This window comes from Micropterus dolomieu, linkage group LG07, assembly GCF_021292245.1.
Source record: "Micropterus dolomieu isolate WLL.071019.BEF.003 ecotype Adirondacks linkage group LG07, ASM2129224v1, whole genome shotgun sequence".
NCBI lineage: Eukaryota > Metazoa > Chordata > Actinopteri > Centrarchiformes > Centrarchidae > Micropterus > Micropterus dolomieu.
Window position 1 is genome coordinate 807,902 of NC_060156.1, and position 19,445 is coordinate 827,346.

The window sequence follows — 19,445 nt, forward strand, 5'->3', positions numbered from 1 at the left end:
GGCTCCTAGTCTACTTTTGGAGACTCTAGGAACCACAAGTAACCCTGCATTCTGGGAGCGCAGTGCTCTGGTGGGGTAGTAAGGTACTATGAGCTCTTTAAGATAAGATGGTGCCTGACCATTAAGAGCTTTGTAGGTAAGAAGAATGATTTTAAATTCTATTCTGGATTTTACTGGAAGCCAATGCAAAGAAGCTAAAACAGGAGAAATGTGATCTCTTTTCCTGGTTCCTGTCAGAACACATGCTGCAGCATTCTGGATCAGCTGAAGAGTCTTAACGGACTTTTTCGAGCAGCCTGATAATAAGGAATTGCAGTAATCCAGCCTAGAAGTAACAAATGCATGGACTAGTTTTTCTGCATCATTTTTAGACAGGATGTTCCTGATTTTCGCAATATTACGTAGGTGAAAAAAGGCGGTCCTTGAAATTTGCTTAATGTGAGACTTAAACGACATGTCCTGATCAAAGATAACTCCAAGATTCCTCACAGTGGTGCTGGAGGCCAGGGCGATGCCATCAAGGGAAACTGTATCTTTAGATAATGCGTCACGGATGTGCTTAGGCCCCAGAACAATAACTTCAGTTTGATCTGAGTTTAACATTAGAAAATTACAGGTCATCCAGGTTTTAACATCCTGAAGGCACATTTAAAGTTAAGCTAACTGATGAGTTTCATCTGGTTTGATCGATAGATATAACTGAGCATCATCTGCATAACAATGAAAGTTTAGGGAGTGTTTCCTGATAATATTGCCTAAAGGAAGCATATATAAAGTGCCAAACCATAATCTTTTCCCAAACCAAACCCAGTAGTTTTGTTGCCTAAACCTGACCAAACTGCAACGTTTCACGACACTACTTGTTTTGCTTTGAGAGTTTATCTGGACATTGTATACTTTTTGTCGCTAACTTGACCGTGGAGCCCTACACCTTGAAAAATGACGCTTAAGGGTCCTGACCAAGCGCCCATATATGACGAGTTGGGAGTGAGAATGTGTTGTTTTGTCCAGTTGGAAACCCACGTGACACAGATACAGGAAATGACTTCAAGCGCGCCGACCTTGATACCGAACACATCCTCAGTCAAGGTTATCAGCGAGCCCACACAACGTCCTGAATGAGGACTTCAAGGCGTCAGCGATGAGTTTTACATCGTCTGCATGTTTGGTTTAATTTCAGAAGCCATTAGACTTGTAAATAGCTGTAGAAGAAATGCTCAGTTCAGCTTCATGGTGAACGAAAAATGCAGCACCTCTACGTGGTCAGATAAAGAGCTCATGAAGCGACACACGCAGAGGAAGAAATCTGTGGATTCCCTCAGTCAAACGAGGGACTGGCTGTGGAGAAAAGTGCATTTACTCAAGTACTGTACTTTTTACAGTTTTCCGTACTAACAGTTTCGTGTTAATGCAGCCACGTTGAACTCAAACTCAGTAAAGAGTTGCGTGTCCTAAGAGACATGGGAGATAGAGATGTGATGCTGGGACATTGGATTAATCGAGCTCCCATGGCAGGACCTCACCAGCCCGAGGCTTCACTCTGCCGCTCTGTTGTTCTCTGACGCCACAAAATGACAAAATGCATCATTACTTGTTGCTGTCAGACTTTTCCCAGGCAGCGAGGCTGCTGTGAGTGTTGAGTTTCACTTTTTCTGTATTTCTGCTGAGGAAGAACTACTCTAGGACCTCATTCAGTCTGAATCTGAATATCTGATCTGGATCAGGAAGATCTCATTATAAAGCAGGTGAAGTGCAGCAGAACACTCTGAATGATCCAGATAATGTATCCAGATACAGACCTCATGTTAATATCAGCTGGAGATCAGATCTAACACTCTGACTTTTCCGACTTTTATCATGTCATGACTCAATAATAATGCTGATTGGGTTTAGATTTAGTTCAGATTGGTTTAGATTTTGTTAAGTTTAGTTTAGATTGCTTTAGATTTGTTAGGTTTTGTTCAGATTGGTTTAGATTTTGTGAAGTTTGGTTTACATTTGGTTTAGATTTTGTTTAGTTTGGTTTACATTTGGTTTAGATTGGTTTAGATTTTGTTAATTTTGGTTTACATTTGGTTTAGATTGGTTTAGATTTTGTTTAGTTTAGTTTAGATTTGGTTTAGATTTGTTTAGATTTTGTTAAGTTTGGTTTAGATTTTGTTAAGTTTGGTTCAGATTGGTTTAGAGTTGGTTTAGATTGGTTTAGATTTTAAGTTTGGTTCAAATTGATTTAGATTTTGTTAAGTTTGGTTTAGACTTGGTTCAGATTGATTTAGATTGGTTTAATTTGGTTCAGATAGGTTTAGATTGGTTTAGATTTGGTTCAGATAGGTTTAGATTGGTTTAGATTTGGTTTAGATTGGTTTAGATTTAGTTTTCTATGAGACAAAAAAGACAGAATAAACAAAAGTTTCCTCATTGAGAAACTTTACGTGTCCTCTTGTCTCTGTTTCATTACATTACATTTATTCTTTTAGCTGACGCTTTTATCCAAAACAACTTATAATTGCTATATTTGTCAGAGGTTGCTCGCTTCTGGAGCAACTAGCAACTGATTAAGTGTCTTGCTCAGGGACACATTGGTGGATGTGTCACAGTGGGGAATTAAACACATGTGACAAAGGCATGTGTCTTATCCACTGTACCATCACCACCTGTTTCAAATGAAAAATCGAAAAGTAAATGAAAATGAAAATAAAATAATTTAATCTCTAAAAGAAAGCGCTCTCTCTGTTGGTGTAGGTTTTCAGTCCGAGGACAGAGAGTGTGCCTTTACAGACCACCTGCAGGGGTCGGAGCCTCACAGCGGACCCACCAATGAGCTGCGAGGAGTGGTGCGAGAAAATGGCACAATTCGCTGCAGTCGCGGCTCCCGCTGCTATGGGTTATGGGAAAAGAGACCAGACGGGGAAATACACCTGGTCAAGCAAGGTGAGAGACACTCGCACACACACACACGCACAGACAGCCACAGTTTGAATCTGAGCGTCCGGTTCAAACCGCCTCTGTGTGTCTTCCAGGTTGCTGGACTCACATTGGCAACCAGCAGGAGTGTCATGGCGACCGTTGCCTGGTAACAGCGACACCCTCTCAGATCCAGAACGGCAGCTATCGGTTCTGCTGCTGCAGCCGGGACCTCTGCAACGCTAACTTCACCGAGGCCACGCCCACAGCCGACACCCCCGCCCTGAGGCTGATGAAGACAGGTGGGCGGGATGACAGACAGACAGGTGAGCTCTGACCAATCAGGGGCCTCATGCTGGTTGTTGCTGTTCATGAAGTGCTGGACAGTTAATGTGCAACCTAGCCAAGTACATTTATAAGTACTGTACTTAAGTAAAAATTTGAGGTACTTGACTTGAGTATTTCCAGTTTCTCCTACCTTAAACTTCTACTGCACTACAGAGAAATTCTGTACTTTTTTACTGCACTACATTTGTTTGTTACTTTGCAGATTCGCATAAATAATACAAAATATAATCAACCAATAAATTATCATATATTTTTTTCTTTATTGATCGACGGGGGGAAACTCACACGCTACGCAGCAGTATGGAAAAAACACGAGCTCCACCAGCTGCAACTTTAAAGTGATCAACACATGAATGCATCAATAATTATAATCCACTAATATTTATTATTCTGCAGAGTGAGGATTTTTACTTTACACTGTCGTAGTACCAATTTTACTGCAGTAAAAGATCTGAGTACTTCTTCCACCACAAGAATAAATAAGTGAAAGATTGCAGGTGTGAATTTAAGTGAACTTTAACATTTAAAACAAAGAGGAGGCGGAACGATGAAGATCTTCTGTCTCTTTCAGCAGAAGGTGAAAGGAAATCTTTATTGATCCACCACAGACTGTGTGTGTGTGTGTGTGTGTGTGTTTCTGGCTCTTCTTCAAACTCATCGCGACCTTCATCATGTTTTCTGACCTGAGTTGTGATGTCACAGTGACGTTAACGATGACCTCATCATCCCCGCAGATAACCAGCCGCTGCGGCGGGAGGAAACGGCACTCATCGCCCTGGTAACCGTCGCCATAGCAGCCATTGTCATCATGGCGTTGTTCCTGGGATACCGTATGATGAAAGGTGCTCACACACACACATCCTTGTGCTTCTGTCCTTGTGAGGACCCTGATTGACATAATGCATTCCCTGGACCCTAACATTAACCATCACTGCTAAATTCCTGACCCTAACCCTAAAACAGCCAATTGAAGTTGGTGGGTGTGATCCCTGAGCAAGACACTTAACCCCTCGTTGCTCCAGAGGCGTGCGACCTCTGACATATATAGCAATTGGATAAAAGCGTCAGCTAAATGAATTAATGTAATGAAGTTTTGAGCCAAAATGTCCTCACTTTCCAAAAATGTCCTCACTATGTAGGAAGTACAAGTATGCACACACACACACACACTGGGAACACGTGTGATTAATAATAATGATGATTAAAAGCATCTGTGTGTTTGTTTGTGTTTTCAGGGAAGCAGAAACACAGTCTGTCGGCTCTGGATGTGATGGAGGCAGCAAACGCAGACGCTGCTGTTGACCTGGATAATCTGAAGCTTCTGGAGGTAAACACACACCGCACCTGTCAACCCTCCGTATTTTACCATTCTTTCCCAGGATCCTCCCAATTAAATATTTTCCCGTAATTCTCACATATTTTTAACCTTTCTAAAAAATAAAACCCGCTGGGCATAAGCAGAGGTAGTGTGGGTACATGGGGGCGGCCAAAGCCAGGGCCCCGGCTGGGTAGGGGGCCCCATATGTGAGCCGTGAAGTTTAGCTCAGTTGATCGTGGACACGGACTAACGACGACTCTGCATCGCACTGGTGAACCGGGAAAATTCAGCCGTTCTTATCAAATGAAACAGTCCCTTCACTCCTGGTTTCAAATGTAAACCACCACAAGAATGACAACCTACACTAGATTCTAAGGAGACACGTTTTAATAAACATAAATCATAAAGTAAAATTTGTATTTTAAACAAATGGCAAACTTATTAGCATATTTTAACAAAACATCATGGGAATTCTGAGGGATGGACGAAGCCTGGAAGCATCTCAGAAGCGTTTCAGCAGCGCAGCATGCAGCCTGCCCCATGTGTTGTTTTTAATACGTCCTTTTTGTGCTTCTACTACCTTCTGGCTTTAGTTCCTCGTTTTGACGAGTGGATCTAGCAACTACCACAGGGAGCATTTCAGAATAAGAGCGTTTTGCCTGTCGGATTTTGCTGACATGTTTAGATTTTGTTGATTTGGTGATTAGTGCTTGCTTTTTGTGCTTCTACTATGAGTAAGTAGGCTATGTAGTTAAATAGTTTCTTTTAGATTCAGTTTAAAGATGATTTACGAGCACAGTAAATCAGTGAAACAGTGACGACTACGGTTATTTGTTTTACAATGGTCATGATTATTGAAAAGTTAGTACTTATCTTTAATACATTAGAGACCAATGGAGACTGTTTCTCTTGATTTTAATGAATGAAAACAACCCACAAAACTGAAACTGCTGCGACTGGAATTGATATTAAGCCTAAACTAGTGGTAAACTATGTATGACATTTTAAAGACTATACTAACATTATACTGCAAAATTAACATTATACTTTTATATTTATAATAATGTTTAAAGGGACTCCAGCAATTTGGATTTGCACTCTCCACCATTGTGCCCCCGAGCAAGACACTTAACCCCTAGTTGCTCTGACATATATAGAAGTTGTAAGTTGTTTTGGAGAAACAGGTCAGCTAAATGAGTGAATGTAGATGTCTTCACTGTGACATTAGAGGTGTTTCTCAAACCCAAGAAAGCAAAGAACGGACTCGTGTCAGAGCTCGACAATAACGATGGCCCGGGGCCAGTAAAAAGTAACGCTGGGACTCCCAACTCACTGGCCCAATCAGGCCAGTGCAAAAACATTAGGATTAAAAAAACAAATACAAAAGATTCGCATTACAAACTCAACTTCCTGCAGTTGTTCTGCAGCTCTTGGCGCACTCCGTTGTCCAATCCACAGTTGTTGTGACGTGACGAGTGGTTGTCAAAGGTTATTTCTCTAATCTTAATCAAGCAGGAACCTCCGGGTCTGAAGAGTGAAGCACCTTAAACCTGCATCCTCTCCAGCAGCCAGCAGGGGGCGACTTAAACCTGCATCCTCTCTAGCAGCCAGCAGGGGGCGACTTAAACCTGCATCCTCTCCAGCAGCCAGCAGGGGGCGACTTAAACCTGCATCCTCTCTAGCGGCCAGCAGGGGGCGACTTAAACCTGCATCCTCTCCAGCAGCCAGCAGGGGGCGACTTAAACCTGCATCCTCTCCAGCAGCCAGCAGGGGGCGACTTAAACCTGCATCCTCTCTAGCAGCCACCAGGGGGCGACTCCTCCGGCTGCAGAAAGAAGTGTGATTGTATAGAAGTCTGTGAGAAAATGTTTCTACTTGTCAGCTGATTTATTCCCTCAGTAAACACTTTCCTGATGAGTTTATGGTCTCAGTCGCTAGTTTCAAGTCTTCTTCAACACAGCATGATGTTCATTTAGTAAATTATGGTCCCATTTAGAGGAACAGAGACCAGGAAGCAGGGGAGGCTTTAGGGCGGGGCTACAAGCTGATTGACAGGTCTTTGGTGTAGCCCTGTGTCTTCTAGGGGAGAACATTCTTGCTGCTGACATTCTGAGACGATGTGTTGAGCCAGCAGCGCTCTGAGATCACAGCCAGGCTTCATCACCCAGAACCAGAAGTTCAGAGTCGGGTTGGGGCGCCTTTAGTCCTTACTGCAGCGGCCCGGGTTTGAATTTGACCTCTGGCCCTTTGCTGCGTGTCGCCCCCCATCTGTTTCTCCCTCTCTTTCCTACCACTATCCACTTCCTCTCCAATAAAGGCAAAAAATGCCCAAAATATCTTTAAAAAAATAATCACTTCTAAGTTTCATAAGACAAAAACATCATGAGCCAGACGTCTCTTGATTTAAGTAAAATCTTTACATTACTCAGAATAACAGCGGTACTACGCTTGTGGAGCTTCTTTACTCCACTCAAAAACCCCTCAATTTTTAATCAATATTTAAATATTCAATATTTAATCACCCTAGTTGATTCATCTAAACTTCTCAGAAGTCGACTTTGTGATGAAGTAGTGCACAGAAACAGTAAAAACGTTTGGTTGTCGGCCTCGTTGCTGCTTTCTGCCCCTCACTTGATTGATCTTTGCTCTCATGTTCACACGAGTTACCAACCGATGCATCCTGGGTAAAATGTCAAGAACACTTCCGGGAATTGTAATCGTTCTTGGTGAAATGTGAACTTGAGACAGTACCTGGGCCACAAAAGAGGACGTTTCACAAGAACGGAGGCTGAGAAAGGGTCTATATATTTCAGTTGTCCTCCCCAAAGTAAAGACTTTACATTTTAACTTATGTTATACTAATATTGGTGGATTTCCCCTTTAATAAGAGGCGGAACCGTTAACCACAGTTAATAAACAGATTTAAGATCATGTTTGAGCTGTTTATAAAGTCTAAACATATGAAACATGAATGTTAGAGGATCTAAAGCGGAACCCTGAGGGACGCCACACAGTCTGTCTGTCTGTTTCTGTCTCTAACAACCCTCTCTGTCCTCCTGGCAGCTGATTGGTCGAGGTCGTTACGGCACGGTGTTTCGCGGCTGTCTCAACGAGCGCTGCGTGGCTGTCAAACTTTTCAGCTCGGCCAACCGGCAGAACTACGTCAACGAGCGCTCCATCTACTGTCTGCTGCAGCTGCAGCAACACGACAACATCGCCCGCTTCCTGACTGCGGACGAGAGGACGGCGGCCGACGGACGACCAGAGTTCCTGATCCTCATGGAGTTCTACCCTCATGTAAGAGACCCAATCTACTGACCGGGGCTGCATGCACGCTAGCTGGCTAATGCTATCTTTTTCTGTTGCATCATTTTAGCCTGAACTTCTGACTGAACGTTTAGTCTAACACGGTGTTCATGTGAGGTGTTCACATCTTTTACATGGTGAACGTGGGAACTTGAACTTAGCAATGTTGCTAGGAAACATCTGTCCAATCAAGTGCAATCAGCTGTGTAAACAGGAAGTCGTAGCATCACAAGCTAGCAGTGGCGTTTTCTCCCAGAGGTCAAGGGAAGCCAGGCTTCCCCTGTTTTTATCAGACTATATTTATCATTTTAATAAAAACACAATGTTTATAGTTTTGATAAATCTTACGAGCTGTTGCGGTCATCTCTTCCCCATTTCTCACTGTCTTACAGTAAGTGAAACAGCGCCCCTCTAAATGCTGTGCGTTGGATGTGTGGTGAAAGACTACACTGCACCACTGTAGACTGGCCTTCCGTCTGACTACACGAGGAGGCCAGGCAGAGTTGGCATCCCTTTGTGAAAAAAATAAAAAGATTAACCAATCAAATGAGGCCACTGTCTAGTCAGGATGATGCCATGGGAAGCCAGCCGCTGTCTGGCTTCACGCCAATCAAATCGCAGCATGAGATCAATGTCATTCAGATGAAATAACGGGAGCTGTTAGCAACTTTAGCAGGTGCAGTTATGGAGGCTGGAGATTTGGAGTATTTAGTTATAATAAATAGTTTTACTAAACTACCACTACAGCTGCAACTTAAGATTAAATCTGATGGAAGACCAACACTAAAACTGGAGCTGCGCCTGGAGAGGAAAAAAGAGTTTCGGACGTTCAATGAGGAAAACCATATCCGTACAGAGTGGCGAGCTGGTAGCGCCAAACTTCAATTGACTGTTGTGGAGGACGTAAAAGCCAGCGGGAAATTCTCTAACTTGGTTATTGATCACTTCGCCACCATGACAGACAGGAGAACGCCCCTCCTGTTCAGATAGGGGGAGTGAAGTGTCTCCTCCTCCTCTCTCTGAACTTAACTGACCTGCAGCTGTGTGTTGAGTTTTGATGTGCTTATATTGTTTATTCTGCTTTGCTTGCCTGGATTTAGCTGCTGAATGAATAGTCTGCTGAAGTAACCTGATGGTTTTTACTGCGGTTTTGTATGCATTGATAATGAGCTCCACAGACAGCACCTGCCACAGGGCACTGGGCCAGGCTACCTGAATAATACTCTGTTGGTCTGGTACTCGGTTGTTAGTCCTGAGGGATGTTGTGTTATGAACATTTGGCCAAGCATTAAATAAGAAGTATGCAGGCCTATTTGGTACATGCACCACTGCTACTATGCAAATGTCTTCAATCGTCTTCTGACTGAGCTTGTGAATGCTCCTTTTATTCTTAACCTCATGCTATTTGGGGTGAGAGAGAGAGCGTACGTCTCTGTAAATGCAACTTCCAGCATGTGTACTGATAACAGATAGTGCGCATCTTTAAAGTATGATTCAGTTTAGTGTAAAATTATCCCCTGCACCGCAGTAGCACGACATTAGATAATTGCCCCCTCTCTGCAAATAGTTGTATTATTTTTCTCTATTCTGTTATTATTGTTATATAACTTGCATTTTCTATTCCTTATTTATATATTTCTACATTTATTTATGTCAACTGTTTGTTTGTCTACATGTAGCATCTTATCACCAAAGCAAATTCCTCGTGGTGTAAAACACTACTTGGCAATAAAGCTCCTTCTAATTCTGATTCACAAATTTACCCCACACCACTGCAAGCTAGCATAACATCCAAAAGATAAATCTTTTTACTTCTTCATACTCTGAGAAATCTGTGTGTTTCAGAGTTAGTAGTATTCATACATGTTAGAAAGAGAGGGAAGTTTATTTAGGTCAATGAGGTTTTCAAAGTAACAAAAAAATTAAACAGCCCTAAAAGGCTTTTTTATGTTCTTTGGAGCGTCACCTTTATTAGTTAGATTCAAGAGTAAAGCTAATAGTTAATTTTTATTGTAAATGATAGGACCTACATAGTAAAAGTTCATTCAGTATAACACTAAGTGTATTTAAAAATAATAATAATCATCATAATTTTCATAATGTTTAGAATGGCAGAAATATAGACATTTTTTATATATATATAGAAAGAAATGACAATATTTCATTTTGAATACCACAAATTAGATGCATCCTGGGTTCAACTCAAACTTTAACTAAAAAATGCAAAAATTAATGAAAAGTATCTTTAAATTCATCTTTTCAGATATGTTGTCATCTCTCTGTGTCAATAAAACAAAGCTCTTGTATTTTAATATAAAATACTGGTGTTATACTGTATGACAGTATTTTGTTACTCTGAAAATATTGATTAAATGTGATTCCTTTGGCTACAGCAATGCTGATCCTATTAACTATTATTAGAAGCAGCAGAAGTATTTTTCTTGTAGCTATTTTTTAAGTTAAAAAACTGGATAAGATGTTTAAAATGTGCAGGCTAGCTGAACTCTCCATACGGACGACGCTAATGTGAAGTAGCTATTAACTAATATAATTCATAATCCATTTAAATCCATCAGTTATACCTTAACTGTAGTGTAATAGTGCAACTTAATGTTTTATATCCTATCATATCCTGTTCTGTAGCATGAAACCATGAAAACAATACTTTCTTCTGGCGAGTCTTCCTTCCCCTGCAAACTGGACCTGCCTTTTCTGTCAGTGCTGCCTTATTAGACAATAAAGTAAAAAGATAATGTGCCTTGAAATACTTTAAAATGACACTAAATAGTTTTATATTCAGTATTCATTCAACAAGGAAATGTGAATTGCCTGATTACGTTTAGTAAACTAGTGAAATGTGGGAGAACAGAGGCAGACGGGTGAAAACATTGACTCGTTTATTGGCATCACGCTTGTGTTACTTTACACGTTCGGCAGTTTGCAGTCTGAGAGATCAGGGCGTTCATGCTGTGGCTGTAATGAGCTCTGCAGCCTGCAGGGGGCGTCGACCGCAGACAGTCAGTGTAGTTACACACTTCAGCTGGCCGCCGACCATCTGACTCTCCATTAGTCTTGTTATTGTGCTGGAAGACGGCGCCTTCACGCCTACTTCCTGTCTGGAGCCACTAACCACACACACACACACACACACACTAAACTAACCACACACACACAGCAGCAAATCAAATCTTTGTTATCGCTCTCTCGCAATCACAAACTTACACATACGTGAATTTACGTTCCTGTTTATAACCACACACACCGCTGCACACATGGTTACACACACTTTGTCTCACACACATTGAAATATCTGCCCTGTTGGTTCTGGCCTGATTACCGGCCTAACTGTCTGTTCGCACACACGGACATTATTTTATTATTTATAGTTATTTATTATTATATAGACACACGTGTGTGGCAGGTAGATTGATTTAAGGTCCTCTGTTTGTGTATAACTTAAATTCACAGTGTTATTTAAAACTGATTTTCCTCCTTCAGATGCTTCAGATGGATTTCAGTTTCATGTTCAGGACGTGTGCAGCTTTGTTTAGTCAGAATGCAAATGGTCTGTATTTGTAAAGGGTCTTTATAGTCTTTCCAAAAACTCCAGAAACTCATTCATACACATTGAATTTGAGCAATCTGGGGTTCAGGGTATCGTCTGATAAGTGGACGAACGCTTTAACCCCCCCCCACGTTTCCAGCAACACTAATAAAAAAAACCCAATAAAATCAACAGTAGCAGAAAGTTATGTTAGCGTTAGCCATCAAGCTAATGTTAAACTGTATTAACTGTTATTTAATTCTCCAAATCCAAAAACTAAGATTGTTAATGAACTAAAAGTTGCAGCTAATGTAGTTTATCGGTCATGTTGCAAAGAATTTACAGTTTTAGACGTTCACAACTGAGACTTTCAGTTTAAGTGAGCAGCATTTCCTTTAGGTGCGTTTCCATCGTCAGGTGAACGTTTCTGATATTTGTTTAAATAATGACAACAAAGAGTGGTTACTGTGAACGACTCTTTCTCTCTGTCTGTCTCAGGGCTGCCTGTCTCGCTACCTGTCTCTCCACACGGTGGACTGGTCTACCTGCTGCAGGATGACTCACGGCGTCACCAGAGGACTCGCCTTTCTGCACACTGAGCTCTACAGAGGGGGTATCACTATTATCACTATTATCAGTGTTTTAAAGGAGACCTATTATTCTGCTTTTCCAGTCCTATATTGTAGTTCTGTGACTCCTGTATGGCAGCTTAGCATGATTTAAAGTTCAAAAAAATAATTTTCTATCTTATACTGGCTCTTCATGTAGGCCCTTATTTCAGCCTCTGTCTGAAACAAGCTGTAGATGCTCCTGTCTCTTTAAGGCCCCCCCTCTCAAAGCCCACTGTCTTCTGATTGGCCAAGACCTGAAGCATGTTACCAGGCTGTTACTGTTGCTGGGCGGAACAGGCAGACTGAGCCGTTGCTGTGGGAGCAAATGACCATAAATGGAACAGTGTTGGTGGAAAAAGCTTTTGAACACAGAGCGTTAAGAACAGGAGGAAACCTGAAGTTTATGCTCACAGGGATTTCTTTTAAATACTTTAACCTCATTATTTGAAGCTTTGGCCATGTTTAACATGAACATCCAACATCCAACACTGTAGATAAGTCATAAAATGTGGAAAAGCATAATAGGTTTCCTTTGAAAGAACGGATATATAGTTTCAGTTATTTCCAGCTGCTCGCTGTAGTTTCTGTCAGAGAAACAGGAGTAAACAGTGCATCTGTTGGGGACTATTTTCAGCAGTGGATGAATCCACATGTGGAGCTGTAATGAGTATTTAAGGCAGCAGGACCAGTAATGTATTCAGAAAAGTATTCAGATTACTTAAGTACAAGTACCACACTGTGTAAGTACTCTGTTACAAGTACTGCATTTAAAGTGTTACTGTAGTAAAGGTATGTGAGTATAATTAGGCCTTAAAGTATTAAAGCAGTAAAATGTTGTAGGGCAGTGTCGCCCCCCCCTCAGCTCAATGTCTATTTACTGACACATAAAATAATATTTTATAGGTTTTTTTGCATCTTGATGGCCATGCTCAGGGTAACATAATGTAAAGTAAATACCTACAGTTGACAAATTAACTTTAATTTAATCAAATGTTTTAAGTTTTAGGAGAAGGGCATTTTTCCCAGCTAGTGTAATAAGACGCACCCCCGAAAAAAATTAGATCAGCTTAGGTCAGAATGGCTTTGATCAAATTACTTCAAAAATTGTGATGAAACAGGAAATGTTTAGTTCAGTGAGACGAGCGGCAGCCCAAAGAAATGTGGAGAAAATAAATTGTGACATTTTGTGTTTTTTGTTAGAATCTTACCCCATGTTACCCTACTATTATATACATAAAGCAGGATGTTGATGCTGCAGCTCATTCTGACCTGTTCAGTTTCAGACTGCAGCTGATGATTCTTTTCATTCTGGATCAATCTGCTGATTATTTCCTCCATCGATCCGTCGATTGGTTTGTTTATAAATATTCTCACAACCAGCAGTCCAAAGATCAACGTTACTAACAAACATCAGTTATTACAGTCGTTCAGAGGAGAAGCAGCAGATCTTCATGAGAGAAGCTGAAACCATGAAATGTTTTTGAATTGATCCAAAACTACTTTAGTGAAGGAAAAATACCTCCCTCTGAGATGTGGTGGAGTAAAAGTAATAATACTACTACCTTAAATTTGTACTTAATAACAGTTAATAACAGAGTAGGACGGTGTCTGTGGGACTGAGTCAGAATAAACCAAACGTTGATGGTGATGAAGGAACCAGAGGCTCACTGATGGTTTACGGGTCTCTAAGGCTCAGAGGACGAGGACCCGTCAGGCTGAGGGACACTCAGGACTCGTTGGGAGATATGACCACTGCTTCATGTTTACGTGTTTGTAGCTGGCTGAATGTTGAACATGTAAATTGAATAACTGTATATAACCCCGTCCATGTGAGAAGGTCACGGCTCCCCCTGGTGGCGACACAGGGACCTGCAATCATTTTGTTACTGAGGGACCAGCTCAGCTCATAATCTGCCATTGAAATGTTCGCTGCATCTGATTGGTTATCTGTCCTTCTCATTATTTGGTCGGCTGCAAGAATGAAGCAGAGAATTTTTTGCTGTCTGTTATCTCCAGATTAAAAGTTAATGACCTTGTTATTTCTGGAAAACAAAAGGTTGTTGTCTCGAGATAACAAGATAAATATGTAATCTTTGTTTCCTCTGTGGTAGCATAATCCAGCTAATCTGCACCGCTCATACAGAAGGATAACTGAAACGAGGAAGACATTATGTGGATTTTCTCTACATAATGAGATAAATATCTTGTTGTCTGGAGGAAGCATCATTTGATTTCTAATAACATTAAAGTTAATCATATAGAACAAATTCCCTGTACACGTTTCTACATGTGTGTACAAAACATTGTCAGCTCAGTTCCCATCACCCAGGGCAAATTTACATCCAGTTCTGCTTCTAAAACTCATTTGAGATCAGTTTAAAGGCTCTTTTCTTATTTGTATACTTAGTTAATACTGAGGTGTGTTTTATTTACTTGAAATACCAACTTGGAAATGAAATGGCGTTCTCTGAAAGGGATCTTTAGATGTGGACATTGTGCAAAATTAAAACTGTAAGAGCTTCAAACATCCATTGGCTTGTGAAAAAGTTCTCCTCTGGCCAGTTTATTTGAGACTGTCCAACCATATGGGTGGTTTGTGCAGCACACATTTACTACCCTTGTTTACGTTTACTGTGGCAGCGACCTCTAGTGGCTGGACAACGCTAGCGCATGAGAAAGACGGGTCACTGAGGCCGGCGTTCGGTTCCAGTGTGAAACAACATCATTTTATGTTTTTAGTGAAATTACAGAGGTTGTAAGTTAGCATTAGCTAACTTTGCTATGTTAGCTTGGTAGCGTTAGCACTTGCTAGCTTTATTAGCTAGTGTTGACAGCCCCCCAAACCCCTTTACTCTTACTCAACCTTCACAGGGGTGTGTGCCTAAACCTAAGTCAGTTATTGTGCAGGTCAGCCAGTTAACCCTGCAGCTACAGGACGTGGTTAACCTGTGGTCTCCACGTTTTTGTCATGGGACACGGGTCACGTGATTTACGTAACTTAGGTCCGGTCAGGAAACAGAGTTTGAAATTGCCATTTCATCTGGCGCAGATTTTGGGAAACGCTCATATAGGTCGTAACAACAAACTCCTCTCTCCAACTCTGACTCACGGTTCCACCGGCAAGTTCCTGCAACAACTCTCGTTTGTGTTCCTTCACTGCCTCGTTTCTTCTCGGTCTGCTGCACACCCTGTGGTTAACTGAATGGGTTGCCGTTAACAGTGTTGATGCCCTGAGGAAGCCAATGGCTGAAACAGAGGATATACTGGTCGTAAACCAGGACACTGTGGTATGTAAACACCTGATCCAGGTTTCTGATCATCCCTTGTTGGGACAGAAGATTTTGGCTCACCTGCACACAGACACCTGGATCCTGTCAGAGTCGAGTGAACAGGGATCTGAAGAACCAGGTTTCTCATGTTCCATGTAAACATCATATCTTGATCAAAACCAGGATCCTAGTCTGCATATTAACTCAGTCAATGTGTCAGACTCAGACCTGTGTCTCCTCTGTCTCCACTCAGACCAGTGTAAACCAGCGGTGGCCCACAGAGACGTGACCAGCAGGAACGTTTTGGTCCGGGCCGATTTGTCCTGTGTCCTCGCCGACTTTGGTCTGTCCATGAGGCTGACAGGAAGCCGGCCCTGTCGCCCCGGAGACGATGACACCATGGCAATATCTGAGGTCAGGTCATGTGACCAGGCCAGGTGAAGAGATGGTGATACGACATGTGTAAAATAAGACAGATGTGTTTATTATATATGTGTGTTTGTAGGTGGGGACAGTGCGGTACATGGCTCCGGAGGTTCTGGGTGGAGCTCTGAATCTCCGGGACTGTGAGGCGGCGTTGAAGCAGGTGGATGTTTACGCTCTGGGTCTGCTCTACTGGGAGAGCTTCAGGAGGTGCTCACACCTGTTCCCAGGTGACCGTGCAACACAGCGCACACACACAACAGGACTTACAGGACGTACCATTTAATAAAATAACAGTTAGACGATACAACATGTAGTAGTCTTAAAGAAAGTAAAATCATTGTTAGATGAGCTCATGCTAACAGACTGAAGCTAAAGCTAACAGGTCCCAGGTTGTGATATAATGCTAACTTACTGAGGCTAAAGCTAACGTGTCCCAGGTCATGATATCACGCTAACTTACTGAGGCTAAAGCTAACAGGTCCCAGGTCATGATATCACGCTAACAGACTGAGGCTAAAACTAACAGGTCCCAGGTCACAGATCAATATATCATGCTAACAGACTGAAGCTAAAGCAAACAGGTCCGAAGTCGTGATATCATGCTAACAGACTGAAGCTAAAGCAAACAGGTCCGAAGTCGTGATATCATGCTAACTTTCATGCTAACTTACTGAGGCTAAAGCTAACAGGTCCCAAGTCATGATATCATGCTAACAGACTGAAGCTAAAGCTAACGTGTCCCAGGTCATGATATCATGCTAACTTACTGATGCTAAAGATAACAGGTCCCAAGTCGTGATATCATGCTAACTTACTGATGCTAAAGATAACAGGTCCCAGGTCATGATATCACACTAACTTACTGAGGCTAAAGCTAACGTGTCCCAGGTTGTGATATAATGCTAACAGACTGAAGCTAAAGCAAAAAGATCCCAAGTCGTGATATCATGCTAACAGACTGAGGCTAAAGCTAACAGGTCCCAAGTCATGATATCATGCTAACAGACTGAAGCTAAAGCTAACGTGTCCCAGGTCATGATATCATGCTAACAGACTGAAGCTAAAGCTAACAGGTCCCAAGTCATGATATCATGCTAACAGACTGAAGCTAAAGCTAACGTGTCCCAGGTCATGATATCATGCTAACTTACTGATGCTAAAGATAACAGGTCCCAGGTCATGATATCACACTAACTTACTGAGGCTAAAGCTAACAGGTCCCAGGTTGTGATATCATGCTAACTTACTGAGGCTAAAGCTAACAGGCCCCGAGTAGTGAAATCATGTTAACAGACTGAAACTAAAGCTAACGTGTCCCAAGTCGTGATATCATGCTAACAGACTGAAACTAAAGCTAACGTGTCCCAAGTCGTGATATCATGCTAACTTACTGAGGCTAAAGCTAACAGGTCCCAGGTTGTGATATCATGCTAACTTACTGATGCTAAAGATAACAGGTCCCAGGTCATGATATCATGCTAACTTACTGAGGCTAAAGCTAACAGGTCCCAGGTTATGATATCATGCTAATTTACTGAGGCTAAAGCTAACAGGTCCCAAGTCATGATATCATGCTAACTTACTGAGTCTAAAGGTAACAGGTCCCAAGTCATGATATCATGCTAACAGACTGAAGCTAAAGCTAACGTGTCCCAGGTTATGATATCATGCTAACAGACTGAAACTAAAGCTAACGTGTCCCAAGTCGTGATATCATGCTAACTTACTGAGGCTAAAGCTAACAGGCCCCAAGTAGTGAAATCATGTTAACAGACTGAGGCTAAAGCTAATAGGTCCCAGGTCGTGATATCATGCTAACTTACTGATGCTAAAGCTAATAGGTCCCAGGTCGTGATATCATGCTAACTTACTGAGGCTAAAGCTAACAGGCCCCAAGTATTGAAATCATGTTAACAGACTGAGGCTAAAGCTAATAGGTCCCAGGTCGTGATATCATGCTAACTTACTGAGGCTTAAGCTAACAGGTCCCAGGTCGTGATATCACGCTAACTTACTGAGGCTAAAGATAACAGGTCCCAGGTTATGATATCATGCTAACTTACTGATGCTAAAGCTAACAGGTCCCAGGTTGTGATATCATGTTAACTTACTGAGGCTAAAGCTAACAGGCCCCAAGTCATGATATCACGCTAACTTACTGAGGCTAAAGCTAACAGGTCCCAGGTCGTGATATCACGCTAACTTACTGAGGCTAAAGCTAACAGTCCCCAAGTCATGATATCATGCTAAAAGACTGAGGCTAAAGCTAACAGTCCCCAAGTCATGATATCATGCTAAAAGACTGAGGCTTAAGCTAACAGGTCCCAGGTCGTGATATCACGCTAACTTACTGAGGCTAAAGCTAACAGGCCCCAAGTCATGATATCATGCTAAAAGACTGAGGCTTAAGCTAACAGGCCCCAAGTCATGATATCACGCTAACTTACTGAGGCTAAAGCTAACAGGTCCCAAGTCATGATATCATGCTAACAGACTGAGGCTTAAGCTAATAGGTCTCAGGTCGTGATATCATGCTAACGGTATGATAATGATGTGTATGTGTGTTTAGATGAAGCAGTACCAGAGTACCAGCTGGCGTTCCAGGCAGAGTTGGGGAATCATCCCAGCTTTGAGGAGATGCAGATCCTCGTTGCCAGAGAGAAATACAGACCCAGATTCCCTGAAGCCTGGAAGGAGAACAACCTGGTTAGCATTAATGTTCTCACCTGTCAGCACAGTTTAAACTCAAACATTTAGTTTTTAACAGCTACTAGCAGCTATGAGCCTGTTGAGTTTCACCTTAATTCCACATAACGTCCACCTGGAGGATTGTAAATTTAATCAATCTTTGTCATTCTCCATGTCAAATATCAATTTCAATCCTCAACTACAACAAATAAAGTTCCCAATAGATATATTGGTGCTGTGGATCTTTCCCCCTAGGTCGTCTCCTCAGGCAGAGCTTACTCCTGGAGTGAAGCTCCAGCAAATATTTACCTTTACCAAGTCAATTTCTTAACCTTTTTGCAACTTCTTGTGATAAAATGTATTTACATTGCAAGAATTTTGGGCTGTAGTACAGAAAGTACTACTTAACAGTAGTACTCTGTCACTGACTTTGTGTATTTGTGTGTGTTTTAGGCGTTGCGTTCCCTGAAGGAGACGATGGAGGACTGCTGGGATCAGGACGCTGAAGCTCGACTCACCGCTCAGTGTGCAGAGGAGAGACTTGCTGAACTCACACTGCTGAGTACACACACTGCAGTACACAACCACAGGTACACACACACACTGCAGTAAACAACCACAGGTACACCCACACTGCAGTACACAACCACAGGTACACACACACACTGCAGTACACAACCACAGGTACACACACACACTGCAGTAAACAACCACAGGTACACACACACTGCAGTACACAACCACAGGTACACACACACACTGCAGTAAACAACCACAGGTACACCCACACTGCAGTGCACAACCACAGGTACACATACATACTGCAGTACACAACCACAGGTACACCCACACTGCATTACAAAACCAGAGGTACACACATACTGCAGTACACAACCACAGGTACACACACATACTGCAGTACACAACCACAGGTACACCCACACTGCAGTACACAACCACAGGTACACATACATACTGCAGTACACAACCACAGGTACACCCACACTGCAGTTCACAACCACAGGTACACA

The 19,445-nt window shown here is 42.1% G+C and overlaps 1 protein-coding gene across 1 annotated transcript in view; it reads left to right on the forward strand.

Annotated features, from left to right (window-relative positions):
- Nucleotides 1-19,445, forward strand: part of LOC123974005 (bone morphogenetic protein receptor type-2-like) — a 32,237-nt gene that overhangs the window by 301 nt on the left and 12,491 nt on the right. Inside the window, exons 2-11 of the mRNA XM_046054418.1 lie at nt 2,743-2,931; nt 3,021-3,230; nt 3,987-4,094; nt 4,488-4,579; nt 7,634-7,867; nt 11,919-12,033; nt 15,554-15,714; nt 15,806-15,953; nt 18,296-18,432; nt 18,868-19,004. Coding sequence (XP_045910374.1) covers nt 2,743-2,931; nt 3,021-3,230; nt 3,987-4,094; nt 4,488-4,579; nt 7,634-7,867; nt 11,919-12,033; nt 15,554-15,714; nt 15,806-15,953; nt 18,296-18,432; nt 18,868-19,004 — 1,531 coding nt within the window. The remainder of the gene's footprint in view (nt 1-2,742; nt 2,932-3,020; nt 3,231-3,986; nt 4,095-4,487; nt 4,580-7,633; nt 7,868-11,918; nt 12,034-15,553; nt 15,715-15,805; nt 15,954-18,295; nt 18,433-18,867; nt 19,005-19,445) is intronic.